Source organism: Perca flavescens, chromosome 23 (assembly GCF_004354835.1).
Source record: "Perca flavescens isolate YP-PL-M2 chromosome 23, PFLA_1.0, whole genome shotgun sequence".
NCBI lineage: Eukaryota > Metazoa > Chordata > Actinopteri > Perciformes > Percidae > Perca > Perca flavescens.
The window spans coordinates 19,608,525-19,633,431 of NC_041353.1; the positions used below are offsets into that span (position 1 = coordinate 19,608,525).

At 41.7% G+C, this 24,907-nt stretch overlaps 2 protein-coding genes across 2 annotated transcripts; one reads left to right on the top strand and one right to left on the bottom strand.

The window, feature by feature from the left end:
* Nucleotides 1-229: 229 nt before the first annotated feature.
* optn (optineurin) lies at nucleotides 230-10,753 on the bottom strand. The gene is made up of 13 exons (XM_028570454.1): nucleotides 10,611-10,753; nucleotides 9,369-9,493; nucleotides 8,849-9,039; nucleotides 8,457-8,615; nucleotides 7,923-8,107; nucleotides 6,243-6,333; nucleotides 5,862-5,977; nucleotides 4,258-4,407; nucleotides 3,600-3,684; nucleotides 3,303-3,461; nucleotides 2,999-3,141; nucleotides 2,241-2,323; nucleotides 230-1,159 (listed from the first exon to the last, which is right to left on the bottom strand). Exons 2-13 carry the CDS (start codon nucleotides 9,487-9,489, stop codon nucleotides 1,047-1,049), a joined length of 1,596 nt encoding a protein of 531 aa, XP_028426255.1. The 5' UTR covers nucleotides 9,490-9,493; nucleotides 10,611-10,753; the 3' UTR covers nucleotides 230-1,046.
* A 1,944-nt stretch (nucleotides 10,754-12,697) lies between these two features.
* ccdc3a (coiled-coil domain containing 3a) lies at nucleotides 12,698-24,403 on the top strand. The gene is made up of 3 exons (XM_028571056.1): nucleotides 12,698-13,488; nucleotides 14,080-14,257; nucleotides 23,712-24,403. The coding sequence occupies exons 1-3, from the start codon at nucleotides 13,091-13,093 to the stop codon at nucleotides 24,015-24,017; spliced, it is 882 nt and encodes a 293-aa protein (XP_028426857.1). The 5' UTR covers nucleotides 12,698-13,090; the 3' UTR covers nucleotides 24,018-24,403.
* Nucleotides 24,404-24,907: the final 504 nt, after the last annotated feature.

Genomic DNA, 24,907 nt, shown 5'->3' on the forward strand with positions numbered 1-24,907 from the left:
ATATTATACTTCAATACTAACACTAGTAGTCGCCAAAGTCACACACCACAACACCATATTCTACTGCACAATAGAATACATTTCCAAAACAAGGCTTCAAGTCACGTATTTTTCGCTAATGAACAATTTAAGGCAGAAGGATATCATTTTAACTCTGTTTTTTTCAAATACTTCGTCAGAGAAATAATCTTCCAGGTTTTTTATGTCACAATATGACTAAAAGCAGACAGAAATTTCCAATGATTTTATTTTCATTCACAGAATTACAACATGAAAACAGAAGTCCTTTATAATCTACAGACTACAGAATTAGCAGGGTGTTGGAGGCTCCTGCACATGGAATTACAAAGGCATACAGGTATACAGTGATAGGTTGATTAACAAGTTACATATTTTAGATTCTAATTACCAGGTATCATCTGCATTACAGTCAAAATAAAATATTTATCTTCATATTAAAGTGCCTACATGGTGCATGCTCCTTTTACACCCCCCCCAACACCAACACCAACAACCCATTAGCCAAAATATACTTTTCAAGCAAGAAATATAAAAAGAATTTCTGGAGGAAACCAAAAAATATATAAATAGCCTTCAGCAACCAAATACTTGGTAAACAAATGCAACTTGTGAAGGCTGCACTTATGTAATGTGCACATGACAGGCAGACAGCACTACACTAAAATCTCATCAGGGGTTGCGTGAACTTTTAATATTCCAGACAAGTTTTCCCTTCTAGAAGTTCATCTTCAGTTTACAATTCTTTTCCCAAAATCTTATGTTGTATTCCAAATATTTATAAGCAATTCTCAAATCAAACAAACTACAGAGGACCAATTATTTTCAAAAGAATCCTCAATACAGCTTTAAAATCTCTCCATTTAAATCCTTAGAAAAAGCAAAGTGTTGCCAGCCGAGAATGAATGTAACCGAGTTTATTGTGGAACAATGATGAGTTGTCTCAGGTAAAGATAAAAGCGGAGGAAGACTCAGATTAAGGTGCTAACGTAGCTGCTGTTGTCGTGGTTGCTTGTCAAGATGGAGGTCTAGTTGATGCAGTCCATGATGTGGATCTGCAGGGAGTCCAGGTCCGGCAGGATCTCGTTGCACTTGGGACAGGCGTGTTCGGGAATGTTCCCCTGATGCTGCCAGTCAGTACCTGAGAGTCAAGAGACACGGATCACAACCTGAACATGCTGGACACAGATGTTCCAGTTACACTGAGCTGTTGATCCTGCACTCGCTCCCAGACTGTGTGGTACGTTGCAACAAGTTCCACCTATTAGGTGTTATACAGTCAAGATGGTTAAATGAATGGTTGCGCATTTGGGGAAATGCACTCATTCTCTTTCTTGCGGAGAGTTAAATGAGAAGATTGATACCACTCTTGTGTCTGTACGCTAAATATTAAAATAGAGCCAGCGGCCGGTTGACTTAGCTTAGCATAGCGTAAAGACCGGAAACAGATGGAGACAGCTAGCCTGGCTCTGTCAAAACATAAAACTAATACTTCTAAACTAACTATAGTAGCTATACTAGCATGTTATATCATGTTTGTTCAATCCATACAAAAACTAAAATAAAAAACTGTGTTGTTTTACGTGGAATTATGTTTTTTTTTTCGGCAGGTCAGCGTCTCCCTCGAGTCTTGTCGTCCTGACTTGCCCAGGGAACCCTTGTCTGCGTTCTGCACAGTAACAAGAAGACTCCAGGAAGTCACCGGCCAATCCAAGAAATAGTTCCAGCTCGGTGTTATGCTAGACTAAAGGCGGTTTTATGCTTCTGCGTCAACTCCACGCCGTAGCTACGCCGTAGCTACGCAGTCGCTCCTACGGCGTCGTGACCCTTTTGGAGTTCTGCGTCGGGGTTGCTTTGCATCGCGGTGCATTTCACCGCCCTAACGCTAGGGGGTGATGAGTCTGAGGTTATTTGCGAGGTGTCTGCCAGCCAGTTTATGTTACGTTAGCAAGCAAACTTTAGCACAACTGCCCACAAAGTACTGCTTGATGGAGAAGTGCCAATTTCAACGTTACTGAGATATAGACACTTTATAGATCTTCTTATCTACCTCGGCAATAAATAAATAAATAAGCGTATTTCCCAAAATAACAAACTATTCTTTTAAGGCTCTATCAATTCAGGTAAAAGACATGGAATTTGGATACAGCCTGAAATGAAGTATGCCTGGAAGGCTACCTCTCAGGACATAAAAAAAAAAAAAAAAAAAAAACCATGTCTACCTCTTCCAATCAGACTAGCGCCAGCTCCGTGTGCATTTCCTCCCTGTGACACATGTCTCCTCTGCATCTCGTTCAGTGACCGCCTGTGGAGAAACACAAGAGAAAGAGGCGTCTCAGACCCCTTCCAAACTAATTCTGGTGCAGGTCATTTATAGTATTAATTTGTGTCAACGTAGAGGATTTTAGCATGAACTCAAAAGCTAAACTACTATTAAATCTAATTGCTGTTCGTGAACTGTCAAGAAAGCGATGTTGTATAAGCAAAATACATGTATATATTTATGCAAGATTATTTGGTAACTGTGGTAACAAGTATGCAGCACAGGTTTCTCTAAATGGGTTCATGTGCCACTGATGATGCAGGATGACATCACCAAAACTGTCCAATGAATGACTAATAAGGCCTTCAGCAGAGTGAAATCACAAGTTCACAATAACAATACGATTTTTGACTCAATTCAGGGGCCTGCGATCACTATGACATAATATCATATGCCATATCATATAACTAAGCTCTTCCAGACATGTAAATGAAAAACATACAATTTTTTTGAATAGAAATACATATAAAGTGGGTATTTCATTACATCAAAACGATAAGATGCATCGCTATTTTCACTTTGTGTCAATGATATTGCATCGTTGATCATTGAATCAATATTGTTACGCCCATAGGAACAATGTACGGTACTGTATCTTTTTTAATGAACCGAACTCCAGGTGTAAAAGCAAACTTGGTTTTCTGTTTGATTCAATACCTGCCCAGTGATTCCATCTCCTCCTGCAGGTGGCTGTTCTGCTTCTTTACATACTCCAGCTGAGCAGCCAGACGCTCCCTCTCTTCGTGGAGTTTCTCCCTCGCTGCTCGCTCTGCGTAGAAGTCTGAGGAGTAGACCTCAGCCTGCACACAGAGTACCCAAAAAAAAAAAAAAAAAAAAAAACAAAAACCGAAGGGGAGCCATGTTGGTTATGTGGACTTCTGATACTTAGGATCCGATGCTAGGGTTAACTAAACGATCGATTAGCAAAGCAGATGATAAAACATTTTTTACAGCCACTGACCTGAGCCTGGAACACAGATATGGTCTGCAGCTCCTCCTCCTTCTTGTAGATCTCCTGCTTCATGTGATCGATGTGGTTCTGTTTAGCAGCCAGGGCCTCTTCGGCGGCAGTCAGCCGCTCCTGCAGCTGGTCCGCCACCTCCTTCTGCACCAGCTGAGACTGCACAACCAGAGGGCAAAGGTCCAAACACGCCCAGCTCTCATTTCTAATTGTTTATTCTTTTAACCGCACAGGTGTGGTGGAAATAAGATACAAGTACATTGCGAAAAGTGTCCTCATTATGCGATATGAACTAACCTCTCTCTTCTTCCTCTCCTCTTTGAGTTCATTGTAGTCTTCAAACAGCTTGGTGTAGGCATCCTTCAGCTGGGCCAGGTTGTTCCTGTGAGGGGAGAAAGAAGGGGGTTACCGGTAGTCTCGCATTGCCAAACCTTCGTCCACAGCGCCGGACGGAGCAGCGGTGCCGTTGCAAAATAACCTCGGGAAGGAACTTTTTGTTGGAACGTGTACATTCAAAGGTTGTTTTAGTCTTGTAAAAGAAAACTCAGATTGGACAGATAGTCTAGCTAGCTGTCTGGATTCACCCTGCAGAGATCTGAGGAGTGGCTAACCATAGTCCTCAGAAATCATGTGCAGTTTAAAATGACATCACAAAGAAAGTGGACGGTAACGGACATCCGGCTGAAACGAAAGATATCTGGTGGAATTTCCGGCGGCCCCTGAACAATACAGAAGTGGAAAGTCGTGGATATAGACTAGGTTACTGTTGACTCAGTGTGTGTGTAAAAAATATATGTTAATCACAACTGGGAAATAGACTATGATGGAGACTCTGTTCCAATGCAAATATGCATTTCCATAAATATTTTTACTGTACAGTCAACAACAAAAAAAGGCAGCTGAGATCCACATTAACATGACTAGTCAATGTCTCCGTATATGTGTCGCCTCTGACCTCTCCTCCCCAGCCTTCCTCTGCTCCATCTGGCCCTGGGCCTGCATGCTGTCCACCTGCAGCTTGAGCCGGTCGTTCTCCGACTGAACAGCCTGCTTCTCCACCAGCTGAGCCTTCAGCGTGACCACGTCCTGCTCCACATCCCGACATCTAGACACAAAGAGAAAATGAGAATAGTTCAAGCACAGGAACAGCGGTTAAAAGAGGAAAAAAAAACTTTGCATATCGGTGTTTGCTTTCCTTTAAAAGATCCAAACAGGATTTCCCTGGAATTTGTTTACACAGTTCAGGTATACTGTAAAACACACAACGGTGCCCTTAGACCAAAGTAAGCAGGGTTGTGTGGCAGTGTGGGTGTGTCACCAAATGGCCCATTGTGTTCTTTAACCCCCCCCCCCCCTCCCCCCAGTGAAGCACAAGTAGACTTTCTACTTCACAATTATTGTTTTCCATTAGATCTTTTAAAGATCTCGACATTTCCAACCGTACTTGAATGCAGCTTCATTTCACAGAGAAAGAGAGAGAGAAAAAAGAGCCAGAGGGACTGTGCTTTGTGCTGGAGCTTGTTGCAGGAAACAGTCAGCTGTTACACAAACTCGTTTTTTTACCCTCATAGTGTTCTGAAACTTTGTTTGTGGCAGTGACAGAGGCAGCGCTGTTACCGTTTACTGTCAAGTCTGATCGCTGGTTACATGATTGGCCACCCCAGGGTGACGTTGGGTTGCGTTTCTCTAAAAGTTGTATTTGTCTCAACTTTTGGTCGCAGGCTGCGCAGCAGGCTTTTTCCGGCACACCCCTGCGGCCCCCACCACCGCAGCCTAAACACTCTACCGGCATTCAAAATGAATGGGAAGAGAATACATTAAAGCTATAGTGCGTAGTTTCTGTCGCCCCCATGAGGAATTCTAAGTAATGACAACAACACTGTCGGTGTATGTATCGTGTGGACATGCTGACAAAAATAATTCAAACAAAAATTCCTATTTTTTAATAAAAAAAATTTTTTAAATAGTATGTCTACTAAAATCACATGGGGAAAGTAACTACATTTACATACTGTGAATCGTTTCTGAATCGAAAATCGATTTGGAATCGAATCTTGAGTCTAAAAATCGATATTGAATCGTGACATTTTCTGAATCGTGCACCCCTAATGAGTAATGTTTAAATTTTCAAAAGGACCCTGAAAAAATTACTAATGTCCTTTGAAAACTTCCTTTTATTATTTTCTGTCAGCATCATTTTTAATACTATTTTTTAAGTTTCTTTAAAGTCCTCCCCGGTCTTTCCAACCTTTGTTTTTTGTAAACGCTCTGCACTCTACGACTTACCTCTCCCAAACTGTATTAGGTTCCTGTTGCCTTTATGTATGAAAATGAAAAATGGACAGCAGAGTAAATGAAACCGATATTGGTCCGAACTGCCCCAAAAAATAATCTTAAAAAAATAAAAATAATAATGAATATGAACGTAGCGCCTGACGACCTGTCCGAGTTGTATGTGAATGCAGCCTTAACTGTCGGAACACTGTATATGTTTTATTCTTGTTGGCTCCTAAATTAAATGGTTCAGTATGGGCATATATGTGTATGTGGTGGCCTAACCTGTCCTGCAGGTTCTTCTTCATGCCTTCTGCTTCATCCAGCTTGCTCTGGGCCTGCTGCAGTTCTTTAAACAGTGTTCTCATCTGACACTTCAGATTCTCCACCTCAGACGCTGCCTGAAAAATATTTTAATAAATGACAGACGAGCATTACGATGAGCAAACTGAACACGAAAAACATCAGAGGACCATCTGCCAGTTATGGGAATTGTAAAGTCAGAGATCAACAACAGTAAACTTCAAAATGAGGTTATTTTAACAGCAACCAGTCGTCAGAATCTCATAATTCAATGCTACAGTTAAACTACCTGTCTGAATTACATTATTCTTTCACTACAACAAACTGCTTTTAGTTTTAGTATTTTCACTTTTGAGTTGATACCTTTTCCTCTTTCCCAGAATCCTCCTTGGTCTCTGCTTGGGTCTGTGTTGATTCCTCCACATTAGACTTCCTCTCTTCCAGCTCTCTAATTCTGTTGGATAATTTGTTACAAAAACGGTTTAAAATGTCAGCATAAACACAATACAAAAAAAGATTAGATTAAAACAGAAAAAAAAAAAAAACTTTATGAAAACATTGTGCAAAAAACAAAAGAACTATTTGGTCCAGTTTACAAGAAAACCGCACCAGGAGCCACTGACTGCCTGCCTTGCTGTTTCCTGATTCTATAAACGCAGAAGAGTTTCAACTGCCGTGAAGATAGTAGATCAGAGGTCTTTAACAGGGGTTACTGTTATTGTTTAATCATAAAAAAAAAAAAAAAGGTTTTCCAAAAAGTTAAATTATGTCTGAAATATGCAAAAACACGAGTCCAAAATATTATAAGCAAAGATAAATCGGCCTATTTGTGATTTGTTTTTAAACTTACACAACATTGATCACAGGCTACTGGCCTGTAGGTAAGGTAGCCACCCACAGATACAGTGAAGCTTCAAGGATATACTGCTACATGTATGTGTAAAGTGCTCATATTATGATTTTTGGCTTTTCCCCTTTCCTTTATTGTGTTATATATCTTTTTTGTGCATGTTATAGGTTTACAAAGTGAAAAAGCCCAAAGTCCTCCCCAAAGGGACTTACCATCTCCAACAGAAAACACTGTTCACAAACTGCTCCAAACAGCTCTGTTGTAGTCCAGCCTTTACTTCAGAGACAAACGTGGTCACTTTGTAACACACATTATAATGCTTGCCTAGCTGCTAGCGTGGTACGCCCTCATACTCTGCTTCTGACTGGCTAGTAGTCCTTATCTAGCTACTGCGCATGTGTGACTCCCAACAAAGATGGAACAGAAGTGAGATGCCTCACTCTGTAGCTAAAACAGAGAGCTCAACACAAAAAAAGAAGAAAAAAAGAGAACAAAAAATATGGTGTTTTTTGAAAATTAAACCATGAAAACCTATTCTGATATAACCTCTAAATACAATTATGAACCTGAAAATGAGCATAATATGAGCACTTTAACATTAATATATAGGTACAGTACAGGCCAAAAGTTTGGACACACCTTCTCATTCAATGCGTTTCCTTTTTATTTTCATGACATTGTAGATTCTCACTGAAGGCATCAAAACTATGAATGAACACATATGAATTATGTACTTAACAAAAAAGTATGAAATAAGTGAAAACATGCCTTATATTTTAGATTCTTCAAAGTAGTCACCCTTTGCTTTTTTATTAATAAGGGAAAAAATTCCACTAATTAACCCTGACAAGGCACACCTGTGAAGTGAAAACCATTTCAGGTGACTACCTCATGAAGCTCATTCATAGTTTTGATGCCTTCAGTGAGAATCTACGATGTAAATAGTCATGAAAATAAAGAAACACATTGAATGAGGTGTGTCCAAACTTTTGGCCTGTACTGTACATGAAATATAGGGCGCCCGGATATGCATCGGGCCAGGGTTCGACTCCGACCTGCAGCCCTTTGCTGCACGTCATTCCCCCCTCTCATGTCTTCTGCTGTCCTATCAAAACAAAGGCTGAAAATGCCCAAAAAATAGTGTAGTAGATTATTAAGTGGTGAACTGCTCCTTTAAATTGCAGCCCTCTAACCTGGCAGAAGAAGCCTGTAGCTCGGCCTGCAGCCGCTCGGCGCGCTGCGTCTCGTTCCTCAGTGACTGGAGGAGCTGGCTGATAGTCATCTCCTTGCTGTCCTGCTGGGATGCCGTCATGCTCAGTTCCTGACGCCTGCAGTGTTCTGAACCACACGCATCGTTCGTGCTGTCTACACCTCCACCCTGAGAAGAAAAACTACCAGTTACATCTCAAAAGCTTGTTTTACAGCCGTGTATCTTTCCATTAAAAAAAACATCATAGAATGATTTAGGACTGTATTGTTATTGAAAATCTGATATGGATTTCTTTAAAAACAGCGTGTAATAATTTTAGAATGAATAAACACTACTCTGCTTGTCTAAAACAGCATGGTTGGGAGGTTAAAGTGGAGGCTTTTTTGTGTTAGTGAGGCCTTTCCATGCTGAATAGAAGATAATTCAGAGGGGAAAAACTGATTATTTAGAATTGTCTGTCTAATTTATTCTGTGTGTGTGTGTGTGTGTGTGTGTGTGTGTGTGTGTCGCTCCTCACCGAGACTCTGATGACCTCAATGAAGGAGTCGTCTTGTGAGTTGTCGGCTCTCAGCTGCAGCTCAGAGTTCATGGCCACCAGGTCGTTCTTCTCTGCCTGCAGGCGAGCAACCTGGGCACGCAGGGCAATCAGCTCTGCACTCTGATTGGATGACACCGCCTGGAGATGACATCACACACATCAGGCAGAATATTATGTGGTTAATGGGTTCATTTTGTTACAATTTGACAGAAGCTTGAATCTAGTGCAACTTCATGTAGAATCAGCTGGTTAAAAGTCTCATTAGGAAATGTATAATATAATAAAGATCATTTAAAAAATGTTAACATAGGAACATGGCTCTTAGCTGCTTTGAAAAATAAACAGAAAGCAGTGTCAGGTTACACCCTCACCAGCAAGCCTCCCCCTGTCCTCCCCACCTCCGCCGTCTTCTTGTTCAGTTCCAGGGTCAGCTCCTCCATGCGGCCCCGAGCCTCCTCCAGCCTGCTCTCCAGGAAGCCCCGCTCCTCCCGCTGCTTCTCCCGCCACGCAGACAGACCCTCGAAACGCTCCTTCATCGTCAGGTTGGTCTGACGCAGGGCCTCTGGGCGAGACACACAGATGGAGAATTTGAATAAATGCACATTGTGCGAGCAAAGTCATTTAAACTACGACCCTTTTCCATAGCTACTATGCCTTCCCTGTCCCAACACACTGCTCCAGCTGGTCATATCACACCACAACTGGAAAACTCCACCCTGACAAGAGCCGTCAGGAACTCAAAGTTCACTGACCTTTGACCCCTCGACACTTTGCCCACACCTGATAGTCTGGAACAGACTTCTTTATTGTGGAATAGTGCCCGGAAAAACAAACCAAGACGCTCAAATAAAAACACATTTTCCTCAGCACTGAAACCACACCTACTCTCACCTTTCAGGTCTCGGTTCTCCTGGATGAGGATGTTCATCTGCTGCAGGGTTTCCTCCAGCGTACCTGACTGACCCTGAGAGCATGAGACGTCGCCGTTCATCACGGGGCCTCCAGACGCCATGACGCTGACAGGGAGAAAATGAAAGAAGATGCAGAGATTTTTGATCTTGTATGTAGTTTGATTATATTGATACAATACTGCTAATGACACTGTAACTAGGGGAAGTAGCCCAGTAGCAGAAATGAAAATACAGTTGACATCTTGTAGCTCTAAAATGTGAAGAAGAAGATGATGATGATGATGATGATGATGATGATGATGAAGAAGAAGAAAATACATAGCAACGTGAAGACCCACTACCTCATCTATCCATCACTTTAACATGATTCATGTAAATTCAACAAAATAAATAAATGAAAGGTGTAGCAGATTTTCTCTTTGGAATATTAGACTTGGGATTTACTTTATACACCACTGAGATACAATGTTTATTCAATTTAGAGGTGATTGCCATGTAGTCTGGGCATAATCATGTCCACACTCCACAGGAACAACTGGACTGACTCCATCTCGTTTTTATTTGATATAATTGCATGCCAGAATTAAAAACAAAGTATAAAAATAGGCCATTTAGACTATTATGAAACACCAAGTCATTCCCCTCTGTCTTATTAACTTCACTTCTGTGTTTTCATGTTAACAGAACACGTAGAAAAAAACCGCTCCATGCTTACATCACCAATGACTCAGTGATTCAGCATGCAGCAGCAGGAAAGGAGCATACAGCCGGAATTATCTCCCCATCACATGATAACTTAATTACATTACAATAGAAGGGGGGCTGCATGCCAATCACACTGTGGTATGCTTCTGCCCTCACACAATGGCCAAATGACTATGTGTGCTAGTTAAAATAATAATATAGGCTATAATATCACGGTTAACTGTAATCCCGTTTAGGGATACGACACTGAATACCAGTGGGATAAATGCTACTTTGAAACCACCACTGGATACTACAGACACACTGTCGCACTGTGAGAACGTTATGGATGTATATGTCTTAATATATGGTCGTATGGTTTTACTTTCACTTTTCTTCAGGTGGGCCTGTCCGGTGTGCGACTCCTGGTATAAACACTGAAAAGTTGCAAGTAACTTAACACAACGCGGATACGGTTTAACCTGAGCAAAACTGCGTCACACCAAACGTTAAAAACACGTATAAATGTTTAACTCACCTGCTGTCAACTTCGGAACTAGCTAAACACAGTCTGGATGTTGACTCCAAAGGCAGAAACACTCGGAGAGATAGCAAAATGTGAGTCGACCAACCTTGTACTGAACTGCTTCTGGTAAATAAGTACTTACAACGTCTAGTCACGTACGGAAACCGAGCACTTCCGGTGATTGTTTTCTAAATAAAATCACACTTTGAAAAACTTTGGTACACGAATTGAGCATAACTTTTGCTAATCATTTCTATTATATTATGTTTTTAAAGGGACTGTTTTTCTTAGAAAAAGATACCATTCTAGGTTGTTTTTTTATTGGCCATTAATGTTATTTAGCCACATAAAGGCTAACAGTCACTGAAACATAGAAACAGGGAAAACAGCAACAATGAGATGGAAAAGAGAAATTAGTTTCAATTAGTAACAGCTTGAGCCAGATACAATTTAGCCGATAATATGAAACAACATAATCTTTTAATGTGTATTTTCTCTGAAATGACTGAATTATGTTGCATTTAATCTAATGATCCCATTCCTCATTATTAAAGCTTCACGTTCCATAAACAATGATTGTTTTTACTCAACCTCATTAGTCTAATAATATATTGACACATTGATATATATTCGAACTTTAAGTTCTAGCCCTTATTTTGAAAGCGCATTTGCCTTACTTCCTATCCTTATTGAACTAACTGTCGCTGGCTTGACGCAGCTCTGACTTGTGTGGATTTAACGAAGGTTTCCATTTCCTCAAAGTGACGTCGCAGAGCAGAAAAGATCTCAGCAGCTCATGAACAGAGCCGCTGTGCCGACAGGTCCATCCGCTTGTTTTACTCATCAGGGCAGATGAGGGCGGGGACAGTCATCAGCTGACAGTGGGAATTCCCTTCAGGAGTCACCTTGCAGCGAGACTCCCTAACCCCCCCGCCCCCCTTGTCAGATTTTGCTGACAAATATCACAACAATTAAGACATAATGAATCCTGATGTAATACCTGATAATATCATTAGGCTATACAAAAAGGTCACTAGTCTATAGTAATAAAAACCAAGCATCTCTATTTTGTTGTTGTTACTTTAATCCAACCTAAAAGGCAAATATAATATATCACAGCATTTCTTCGATGATCTATTATATAAATAGAACCAATATAGGCCGACACATGCCGTTTTGTCAGTGTCCATTAGATGGCAGTGTTTTCTAAGCAAAAATCCATAGCTGTAAAAATTCAAACCGCTGAAATGTTTGGCTGTAGTTAAACGAAACAGCCTGTGTAGCAAAACTATGCTAAATAAGGTCATTATAGTTTATCATGAGCTATTTTGGGGCCAATCTGTCTGCTGTTATGTGCAGAATTTTAAAAACAGTAGCAGCTGATAGATCCATACAGAATGTTCTTTGACACATCATGATTTCTGTAGTAGATCTAGTAGACATTTAGTAGCCTATTAAACTGATTACGAGAAATGTACAGTCATAATAACGAATGTCATTATCCTAATCTTTATCTCATGTGTTCCACTGCAGGCTACTGTTATCCATCAGTGATGTCATTTTGAAATGTCTCCAAATTATTCACTTTGAACCCCTTTAAAGAAGAGCTTCTCCTGGACAGGCTCTCCAAGCACTTTCATACTTCACTGGCCTGGGACATTAGGCTTTTCCATCTCGATGCTTTTAAGTGCGCTATCGGGAAAATGGAAACTTCTTAAAAATGGCATCTAATGTAGAGTTTCTGAGTTCAGTCTGATGATGATGACATTGACTGATGAAAAATATTGTGATAAAAATTTAATGCTTGCGGTTTTCCAGAAAAGCCACTATAGATAGGCTACCATTTGTTAAAAAAATAAATAAATGGATGAAGCCTACTGTTTGCTTTACAATGTTAAGGAAATTATCCTGTTCATGGTGTTATCCAGTATCCAGTTATCAACCTTATTGATATTATCCGAATAATAGCACTTATGCGCACCAACCAGTTCACATGAAAACATTAAATATCTGAGCGTCACAATAGTCCTTGAACGCAACACCCGTGCGCCTTGGTGAAGTGTGTCGCTCCCAGCTCAGACAGACAGATGAGGTGGAAACACTGGGAGCACAGCAACAGGTTGGAGTAGTCGAAGTTTCTGAGAATTGATTCGACTTTCGAGTTCTCTTCAAGAGTCTGGAGGTGAGGAGATCTGAGTTTGTGCAATTTAAATTAATGAGCAAAGGAACTGTGGTCGAACGTTGTGCAAAAAGTTACTTTGGCATACTTTTAAGAGTTTATGGTCAAGTAACGTTGGAGCATCCTCAAGCGTCCAGGGAACCATCACGCGCGTTTAGTTCGCTTTTTGCAGCTTGTATGTTTGGAGAGACTGCCCTCCAGCATAAAACAGCCAATTTTTATCGAATAATAAATTACCACTTTTATTCCGTGAGGCATCCCCATAGGGTTTACAAACTGCCAGAAGCTTGTAACCCTTCTCGGGACCTTCAGGATGTTTTCCATGGCTGTCCTCCTCGCAGCGCTCGGCGTTTTTGCGCATCTGGGCACTTTTACGCACGGGTGCCAGCTCCCCTCCGAGTGGCGGCCGCTGAGCGAGGGCTGCCGGGCGGAGCTGGCGGAGATCATCGTCTACGCCCGGGTCCTGGCGATCCACCGGGAGCCCCCGGGCGGCAGCCTGTATAACTCGCTGCCCTTCGGGTTTGGGTATGGGTACGAGGGCGCGGAGGAAGGGCTGCTGTACTCTGCGGAGGTGGAGATGCTGTGCGACCAGGCCTGGGGCAGCATGCTGGAGGTGCCCACCGGATCAAGGCTCAACCTGACCGGACTGGGCTACCTGTCCTGCCAGTCCCACACCGTGATGGAGAACTACTCCTACTTCTTTTTCCTCAGGTGAGGTGCAAGGCCTAGACTCATTTATCCAAACAGTTTCGACGGACACACATGACTCTAAATATTTATTCAACTTGCAACCGCCTAAAACTGAGTTCCATTGCTGTCACTAAAATTGGGCTGGTCCCATAAAACGTTTTGCCAGACAGAAATGCATTTTGCACAATAGCAACTTTAAATTAACACTGTAATAACTCTTCAGAGTTCTTGTCTTTTGTCAGTCAGATTTTTAAAACAAGACAACTTTTTAAATATAATTTTGAGGTATACCACTTGAGGCTGCTTAAGTATTTTCCATTGAGTGAGATTTGAAATGTTATACTATTTGTTCACAACATCTATCCGACAGCTCTGGTTGCAAGTTATTTTTTGCAAAAGAAAGATGTTACATGCAAAGCAAACACACATACATACATGATACAGGCTCATCAAATATGGTGCTTTTCTAAGCCATGAAATGCATTGACCTATGGAACTTACAAAACCGTATTTCATTTGGTTGTTGCAAATTCATAATGCAGCTACAACCCATTAATCCCTGCAGCAGCTTCAGCTTTCTGCTCACAGTTTTCCTGTTTATCTGCTGTGCAGGATGGATGAGAACTACAACATCCTCCCCCATGGTGTCAACTTCCAGGACGCCATCTTCCCAGACACGTCCGACAACAGGCGCATGTTCTCCAGCCTCTTCCAGTTCTCCAACTGCACCCAAGGGAGCCAGCCTTTCCACACCTTCAGCCCTGAGTGGGACACCCAGGAGGACAGCAGGGTAGGGCTGCACATTCATCATTTTCACCACACACACATACACACACACACCTTTTCATGTATATAGTACGATGTTATCATGCAACTGCTCTCCCTTTGAATGTCTAAAACCAAGAATTATTACCCTGAGGACTGCCATGCTGCATGATTGGATAGTTGGTTGCCATAGTTATACTTGCTGCTTCCTTAAAAACAAAAATGACTCCCATCTCCTTGTACAACCTCATTACTGTCTGAGAAAAATAAGATTAAAAAAAGGGTCTCCATCTTCAGTCAGGTCAGCTTTTTAGGTGTTTAGAGAGCATGTAAACAAACCCGACACTATCTCGTCACCATGGAGACAACAGATTAACAGTCCAGACGAACAGCATGGTGCAGGGAACTGGAGGTGGGGGTTTGGGGGAGTAAGAACTGTGGTTGAGGTTTTGAGTTTTTTTAGTAATATATGCAGTTTCTCTGTGTGTGTGTGTGTGTGTGTGTGTGTGTGTGTGTGTGTGTGTGTGTGTGTGTGTGTGGACACCTAATCGTAAATTGAGTTGTGACTCTGCTGACAGGAATGTGGTGAGGATCAGTAGAAACACAGTTTAACTACTATCCTCTAGCACAGTGCAGAGCCACACACACACACACACACACACACACACACACACACACAGATATGATTCCCAGCATGTGATTGGTCACATGCAATCACATCCCAGTTGAAAATCAAAGCAATTGCTGATTGGCCAAGGTCCGTCCGGCTGGCTCCTCAGGCAGACAGGATATTGGCCATGCTGATGTCAAAGATCAAATAGCAGGGATCCAAATATTTGACAGCAGATTGGACGTGTGTCAGTCAGCAGTCTTGATGTACATGATGAAGCAAAATCTGCTGAACTGTGACCAGTGATAAGCCGAACCCTGTCAACAGAGGAAGAAAGAGCTGCAGGATTAATCAACACACCTTCTCTGAGTGAGTCGAGCAGGTCGCACTACGGACAAGACGGAACACGGAGACACGGAGACGGAGCTACACAAGTCTTTGCCCTCATTTTGAAAAGTTAGCAGGGCAACTGTACAGATGTTTTTCACTCTGTGGCACAGTGTCATTACAGTCACTTCAAATTCACCATATGTGTATCCGAGTTGTAGACTTGAGACTTCAACTAGAGTTAAGTCACAAAAATGAAGGCTTGAAACATGGCTTGGACTTGAGTGCTGTAAGATTTGACTTCATTTAACGCGGACTCCTTAAAAACTTTACTTGATCAGTTAAAAACTGAGACTTTGCTTTCAAGTCTGAACTGTTGTATCTTGGAAGGATAACATATAAATAAGATAGTGACAGACAGGCCTTGCATGGCCACAAACAGGCTTGTACTTTGTAGAACCTCACGTCAGCTACCTAACGTCAGCTACATTTTGTCTCAATATCATTGGTCAGTGTTTAGAGACCTGAAAGACTTACAATTGAATTGCAATTCCTAACTGAATATTAGGGATTTGAAGGATTTAGACTTTAGCCTTGACTTGGACTGGTCCTCTTGAATGACTCAAGACTTGATTTGGACGTTCTTGAACAATTTAAGAGTTGACTTAGACCTCTTCTATTTACTTCAGACTTGATTGAGACTTGTCTCAAATACATTTTTGACTTGACTTGTCGTCAGGGACTTGAGACGTTACTTGAACTGGTCTCCACTGACTTGAGACTTGTGAATTTATTTTTGACTTGACTTGTTTCGAATGACGTAGTCTCGCTTTGCCGGACCCTCCTCCAAAGCATGCTGAAGGAGGGTCTGGCTACTCCGCATAGCATTCGGGGCTTTGGGAGGAAAACATGCTCTGGTTTAACGGCATTTCTTTAAACCAATCACAACCGTCATGGGCGGTGCTAAACTCCGCACAGAGCCGCTGCAAAAATAGTCGTGCGAGAGAAAACTCAGATTGGACAGATAGTCTAGCTAGCTGTCTGGATTTACCCTGCAGAGATCTGAGGAGCAGTCAACAAAAGTCCTCATAAATCCACCAAATTTAAAATTCCAACACAAAGAAAGCGGAAGGAAACGGAAAATACACGCATCCGGCGGAATTTCCTGCAGCACCGGAGCAATCACCATTTGCATCACTATAGTAACTGCGAAAAATCACAACATTCGCACCTGTGTGTGTAATTTGGGACAAGAGATGTTTAAATGTACATCTATGAACAGAACAGTCAGGATGTTGCACCTTGATCCTGACTGACCTGCACACTGCCTGCAGCAGACGTTCGAAAAGCCACGCTTAATTGGATTTGGACTGGATTTATTGCATTTTTTTGTTATTGTCAACAGTCAGAACTGCAGAACTAAATCAGGAAAGGTCGCAGTGGTGTGGCGTCTTCCTCTTCCTTGCTCTTTGAGTTTGACCCGCAGGCTCTGAGCTGTATCGTCAAAGGGCCAGGGGTCAGGGGTTAAACCCACTAATCATTTAGACGGCGAGCACTCGCATGTAGAGACCCTGACCCTCAGGCAGGGCGGGACAAAACAGGTGTTTTGCTTCAGGAATTTACCGCCGACAATGAGATGGAAGGACCTTCTTCTTCTTCCTCTTCGTGTCTCTCCTTTCCCGTCCACATTTCCCTGCCTTTTGTATCAGATTTGAAGCAAAAGAAAAACACTCTTCTCTTTCTTTCCTTCTGCTTTACTGCCCGGGACTGCAATTAAACTTGAAATTAAAAGCAACAAGATCCAGTTTCGGATTACACGCATCTAAATATCCATCTATCTCCAACAGATCTTGAAAGTGTTTCCCTAGCTGCATCACTCCCTCAGTGCTTTGAGGTTTGGAGACATCATTCAGCTGGAGTTTAAACACAAAACCTTGCCTTAAAAATTGGAGTTGGGAGGCCGTTTGCTTCTGGTTTCAGTCTCGTGGGAACCAGATGCCCCTCCAGAAGGATAAAAGAGAGACTTCCTCCACTTTGCTGCCAGAACCTTCAATTAGCTTCTGTTAAAGCCTCCTCTTATCAGCAACTGTCACAGACTCAGACTCAGGACAAAGAATACAATCCAAAAGTTTTAATGAAGGTTCTTGTCAGGCAAACAAAAGTCAAAAACAGTATAAAAAAAAACAAGGTAGAGTCCAAGAGGTAAAAAAAAACACAGGAGATTGCAAAGGAGAGTGTCAAAAATACCGGAAAAACTCAGGAGACTTCTAGTTAAACTGCTCAAACAAACTCAGCAGTACAAAAAGCCCAGAAGACCACCTGACCAGGAGACAAACACTGGAAGATCTGGCGAAGAACTGAAGAGACAATACCGAGGGGAGTTGGCAGCAGCACTCCGAGCAGTTCAACCTATCCTCATGCAACGCTTCGTATGATATCTTACGATAAGTTATGCACACTTTTTCGTGTGTTATGCTACGAATATCCAGGAACGCCTGCCAAGCCCCTGCAGTGCAGAAGCTGTTTCGGCAAAAAAAAAAAAAAAAAAAAAAAAAATACTCGGTTAGGGTTTAGAAAAGATCGAGATTTGGGTTAAAGTAAGTATGTTTGTTACGTAACTTATGCACATGTTGTTAAGGACGTAAGTTACATAACAAAAGAAGGTGAAAATAAGTCAATGTTGTCTTTTGCTTCCACGCAGGACAGGAACAGTGGTCTCCTGGGTGAAAGTTTGTTTGACCCATTCATCCCTACGCGGACTTTGTTGCTCTTTATATTATGTCAACTGACTTCCTCTTCGGCGCCCATATCCGTGATATTTGGGATATTTTTGGACAGTCTATGGTCCTGACTCACAATGTTGAATGAAAAAAGTGCATTACTTTCTAGGGGTGGGAATCACCAGAGGCCTCACGATACAATATCATCCCGATACTTACGTCACGATACGATATTATTGCGATTTTAAACATATTGCAATATTCTGCAATATATTGCAATGTATTACCTTTTTTCCAACTTCAGATTTTCCCCAATTTCAAATGATGTCCAGAATAGGACAATTTTGTCAACATCTGTTTTATCTAAAAAGATAAATTTCTCTGTTTGGTCATCTCACTTAAATTTTATTGCTGCAAAATGAGATTGTCAAGCAGACAGTCTGACCAACACATGTCATAAAAGATCGATACTTGGCATCTGTGTATCGATACAGTATTGCCACGATAAACATCCCGAGACTATGCTGTATCGATTTTTCCCCCCACCCCTATTACTTTCCAGGTATAAGCACGAACAGTGAATGTGAACAGCCCGATCTGTTTAATACAGCTTTCCTTTTCCTTCTCTGATATTCTTCTCAGATATTCTGTCATTTTTTTTTTTTTTTTTTTGTGCCCTTCAGCCTGCACTTGATAGCCCACAGCAAGATAGAGACAAATTCCCCAAACACTTTTTTTATCAGCACATTTCCATGTTTCCATGCGCTCTAATGATTTGATTAGAACCACAGCGAGGGAATGCTCTGGTTGTAACAGCCATGTAAACACCTTTAACAAGTTTTCTGACTCTCATTAACATTTTATGAGGATGCCTAGAGCAGAGCTTTCAATTTTTGTTTTTCAGCCAAGAACCTCTTACAGGATAGAGCATATACCTGGGACCCCCTCATGTTTGTCTCTTGGAATAATTTGACGTAGCCTATTTTCTACACTTGTATAGTCTTATTTATGTGAAAAGAGAAATGTAGGCTATTAGAACGATATTAGACATGTATGGTGCAGATTCTAAGATTTCGATTTGTTAGATTAGAACATAATCTATGAACTGTTATAGATTTTTTTTTTTTATTAATATTATTTGTTGAACTATACAGCCTTATGTAAAAAAAATAAAAATACTTGTCACGGACCTCCTGGCAGAGTGCCACAGACCCTACTTTGAAAATCCCTGGCTTAGAGGGATAAAAGGAGGACATCACAGTCGGCCTGTTCCACTCTGTTAGTTAGGCTCCCACTTTCTCCGTCTCGTCTGTTTTCTTCTTCTCTCTGACTCCCTTTTGTTCTTTTATCTCTTCATCTCTCACTCTCTTTTTGTCTGTTTTCTAATCACCCATCCCTATTCACACGCACGCACACACACTCACACACACACACACACACACACACACACACACACACACAGTCTGCAGAAATAAATGAGCAGTCAGGTCAGCTTGGACACACACAAAGGCCCGTCTAGCAGTCCCTTCAACCCCATTAGGCCTACTCTCTCTTTTCTTCATATTTCTTTCTTTCTTTCTTTCTTTCTTTCTTTTTTTATCAATCTGTTGATCAATGAACAATACTGAACAACACATACTGTCATCTGATAAGCATCGTGCAAAAGCTCCAGCCTTACGTTTTGCTCATTATGAACCGATGCTTCCCTCATGTGATTGGTCAGTGAACTGGAAGAGGTGGAAACTGCAACACAAACTGACCTCTGACATTACACAACTGATGCAGTTCGTGACATAATCTGATCCATTAGGTGTTTATTAATGCCTGTGTGGTGTTATTTTTGTAAAAAAAAAAATGTTGTTAGTTATTAATAGTAGATTATACTACATAACAGTTTTGCCAGCTGGGATGTAAAAACTTTGATGCTCAATATCTCAGAACTACCCTAAACGGAGATAGAACTTTATAATTCTAAGCTCACGATTTGTACAGCTGATGTGTATTTAGTCCATATTTGACCACATATGTTACATGTTAGATATGCTTTGAATGTTGTTCACATTGTCAGTAGCATGTCAATGTTTCAGCAAGTAGTAAAGGCAACACTAACCTTATAAAGTTGAAATGGCGATCATGTTTCTGGCCAACTGAGTCAGTCCGGTTTTTTTGTTTTTTTTTACTTTCTTTGAGTTTAGTTTTTGGTCTCCACCAACTCCTGAAGGAAATATCTGGCTTTGCAGCTGGTAAATGGACCTTTTTCACAGCAGACATTTTTGACTTGTCATAGTAGGAAAAGCACAGCTGAAATTGATAACCTTAACGATGGCTCCATTCCATCAAGTGTCCCAGTGAGCTATATCAGTGAGTCAGCATGAACAATACCAGGGCCTCTCCTAAGTGGAATGCAGCCATCATTAATGGTTTTGAATACACCTGTGCTTTTCCTAGGGCTGCACAATTAATCGCAATTGTATCAAAATTGCAATATGGACTAGTGCAATATCCAAATCGCAGGTGGGCGCAATATTTGTTAATGGCAAAATACGTGTCAAACCATTCTGAGTTAAGTATTGAGGTGCTGCAGAAACGTCCCGGCCTACAAATCGTATCCTACAGACTAAAGAAAAAAATCTTTGTTTGGTAAACATCCTCGCAAAAATCACACTATAATCATTTTAATTTCTTTCAATGTTAATAATTATCAATGAAAAGGAAAATAATGATACAAAAACGATCATTCCCTCCAATATCGTGAATCACTTCGCAATCGCAATATCAGTCAAAACAATTAGATATTTTCCTCATATCGTGCAGCCCTAGCTTTTCCTACTATGACGTGTCAACATGTCAGGTCTATTCTCCAATGTGTTTAACGGCTAGTGGCAAACTGTGTCGGTAACTTTCTGCTGAGGCTGGAAACCATGATGAGAGCGGTGAGACTCAACCAGAACAGGAAAGTTGCTGCCCCTAAAACCAAAACAATGAACTGAAAGATGCTAAAATGCCAGAGGAAAGTTGGGTGTTAATTATCTGTGGGTTCGTCACAACAAGCGACGATGTTTTTTTTTTGCAGTCTTTTTATTCCATTGTTAGCGAGACAGTGCAGCTTCAAATGCATTTTGAATATATGATGATCTCTCCTCCTCCATATTCTGCATTCTTGGTAGAGTTATGAACAAAATAGATATTGTCTTTCTGTGATAAAAAAACAAAGTTCTTACACTTGAATTATTTGAGGACATGTTGTACATGCATATGTGTGTCTTCACATGTCCTCTAAATACTGTTTATACAGATGATGCTAAACAGCAGGCAGGTAATACCCGGATGTTTTGACAGATGGTGTGTGTGTGCGCGTGTGTGTGTTTGTTGGGGGCGCCCCACTGTGAGCCTTCCTATGAGCATGAGAAAGGGTTCAAACTGTAAAAAAAAAGAAGAAAAAAAAAGAAATAGTTACATCATCTGGATTTGACTTGTGTTTGGATAAAGGGGAAGAAAAGGACTTCCCTTAAAGGGTCACAACAAAGGTAAAAAAGTAAGGTAAAAAAGGTTTTAAAATGCAACAGAGCTCCCAATAGTAAAGAAATGGGATGCGAGAGCTGAACCCTAAGGGTAACGTAATTAATTGGGAGACAGTTTGGGACAACATTTCCCACTGTTCCAAGAACCCAAATCACCAGCAGATCCACTTCAACATATGTCATAGGACACATTGGACTCCTCAGAAGAAGGTGGGGGGTGGGCGAGGGTTTTTAGTTCCAGTTCCATTGTATTTGTTTGTTCTGTATGTTGTTTGTTCAAAAAATATAAAACAAATAAAAAATGTATCATAAAAAAAAAAGAAATGCAACCTCCCTGTCCAGGATGATCCACAGACCTCATGTTTTCACACTAACACAAAGTAGCTCCCATGAAATGGTTAGATTTTATTTAGCTGTCCATTTAATGAAATATATATATATTCAACATGGAGACAATTACAAATTATTTTTGCATTTAATATAATGATAACATGCTAAATCTTTGCATATCAGAACAGAGTCAACAGTACATTCTACTTCTTAAATATTCAAACTAAATATTTACCCAAGAGTGATACTGTATCTATCTTCTCATCTTACTAAAAAAAAAAGTGTATTTCCTAAACCTGCAGTAACATCATAGTTCTCAAAACTGGTGCCAAGACACACCTTAGAATATGTTTAAAGGCCATCAACCTCTGTAGCCATCGGAGGCTGTTGTGAACAGGCCACAGCCAGTTCATTTGACGGTATGGGAACGTGTTCATTATTGCCAGGTGGGGCAAAAAAAAAGTACTGTAGCTATTTTGTATCAGTGATATACTTTATGTTGTTTCTATGCATTTAATAAAGCCAAAAATATTCATAGACTGACTCAAATATAGAAAAATATACACTGTCGACAAACAGCCACTGGTGATACTGGTGTAGGCTCGCATTGCCACAGCACTGTGGAGTAAGGTCTGGCTGCAGCGCAGTTACATTCTGGGATAGGAGAAAAAAAATGCTCTGGGTTGTTTGCATTTCTTTAAACCAATCACAATCGTCTTGGGGCAGCCCTAAGCTCTGGACACAGCGACGGTGGCTCTGCAAAATAGTCTCGGGACCCCGCAAAAGAACCACATATAATGTTAAATAAAGTTAACTGTTCACACGATACAGTAACATGAGTTATTTAAATTAGCTGGATACAAAGTTAAACGTCATTTGCTCTTAGCAGTGTATCGCCGTGTGTACTTTGTCCATAGGAATCCCCATCAATCAGTCCCAAAAAGTCCCAGAGTAAATGGTGTAAACATATTCTTTGTAAAATCTTTACAATCATTCCCTGAAAGAACCAAGCAGGCCTGCCTCGTTGCACGATCCAAATGTTCTTCAAAACTGGCCATTTTTAGCGTGTAGCCCGCTAGCTCGAAGTTTGTTGTCGTTTCCCGACGCGAAGGAATTTTGAGAATGGCCAAAACATCCCAGTTAGAGACTAAATGCCATAAACATATTCTTTGTAAATCTTTACAGCCATTCCCCGAAAGAACCAGGCAGGCCTGCCTCGTTGCACGATCCAAATGTTCTTCAAAACTGGCCATTTTTAGCGTGTAGCCCGCTAGCTCGAAGTTTGTTGTCGTTTCCCCCAAAGCGAAGGGATTTGGAGACCGGCGACACACACAGAGAGCGGAAGGTGAGGGACGTGTCAGGCAATTCTCCTGGAAATGTACTTCTGTTGATCCAGACTACTGGTGTTGTGCCTTTGTTAGCGAAGCACTAGTGGCACACAGGGAACAAGTCAACTGAGGGGACATTTCCTAGGTTTGTATGTTCCTCTGACTAAGTGCAGTGGAACATGAACACACGTTGCGTTCCCCACTGTGACTAAGAGAGCTGTTAACCCTGAGGTCAGCTGTGCTCTACCAACGAGATGGAAAATTAGGGCCCCCGAAATATCAAAGTATGTGACCGCTGGCATTGTCCGGGAGGGAAGGGGGCTCCATGTGCATTTATGTTACACAGACACACATAAACTCCGTCCCATCGTGTTTCTGCACCGGCAGCAGGCAGCCTGTTATTTCTCCCTTTCTCCTTCCAAATATAAGGGGAGAGCAAGGGAGAAATAACAACATTTGTGGACTTTTTTTCCTTTCCTCAAAGAGGCTGCTGGGAAAATCCCATCCCCAGTGCTCTCACACTACACAACCAGCTGACAAAGATGGCAACTGGTGGTTTACAACAGTCTGGTTTGCCTGTTAGGAAAACAACCCTTCTTGTATGTTAACTTACTTTCCTCTCCTTCTCCTTCTCCGCCTCCAGCTGCTGTGCTCCTCGGTGCAGGCCGCGCTGTTCGAGGAGGAGGAGCGAGGCCGCAAGATGCAGGAGCGCGTGGCTGCGGCCGAGCGCAGGAACCGGCAGCTGAAGGAGCGCGTTCGCAAGGCCAAGCGCTCCCTGAGGAACGCCCGCAAGGCCGCGCGCAAGGCCCAGCAGGAGGCGCAGGAGCTGCAGGAGAAGCTGAAGGCGGCAGAGCGGAGGGCGGGACACCACCTCAACGCCATAACACAGGAGGAGCCTCCACCCGGGCGTTATGCAAGCACGGCACTACGCAAGAGGATGCAACTTTAACTAATCCAACACCTGCCACCCCCCAAAACTGGCAACCCACCTGGACTGAAAACTGGCCGCGGAGAGCGAGAGACTGCTGGGCGGTCTCTATACAAAGAAATAGCAAATTACACATATGACCAAACACACTAATAATCTACATAGGTTGTTTTTTTTTGTATAATACACTACTTCTTCTCTCTTTTGTTTCCCTGATTGCCGTAACACAAGAGTAATGGTAAGAGCAGTGCCTGGTCATCTGACAAAAGAACAACAATGTTCCTGAAAGGGAGTCAAACATTTATTTTCCCGATGATTACTCTTGCAGGTGGAGCAGTGCTGTAGCTCGGCTGGCTCTGTGCTCTTCCCCGGGCCGTGATCACATAAGACCAGGGACGGCTATCGTTTGGATTTTTACGATTCCGATGCCGAACCGGTGCTTTTAAAACGATTCCAATTCTTAAACCGAGTCTTGTAAAACTGAAAAATGACATCAAAGATTTACTAGCGACCACTTGCAGTGAATGGTTAATATGCTTTTACGTCCGTTTTGTTGAGCCCAGAGGGGAACATATGGCTTTTTTAAAGTAGCCTACATGTACTGTATGGTAGCTAACGGTAGACTACAGAGGAAGTGTTATATTTTTACGTCCGTTTCAGAGCGACAGAGGGAAAATATTTCAGTCGACACATTAAGTGGAAACGGTCCGATTCCTACCGGTTGCGTAGAACCGTTGGTTTTGGTACCCAACCCTACATAGGACGGGGGGAGAGTTTGCTCTGGCACAAAGCAAAGCCGTGAGCGACAACAGTGACAGCAACAGCAGGAGCTTACTGTATTATTGGAGTGCTGGTTTTCCCAACCTGAAGTAAAAGTAGTTCCACTTTTAAAACAAAAGAAGGTCGTGGAT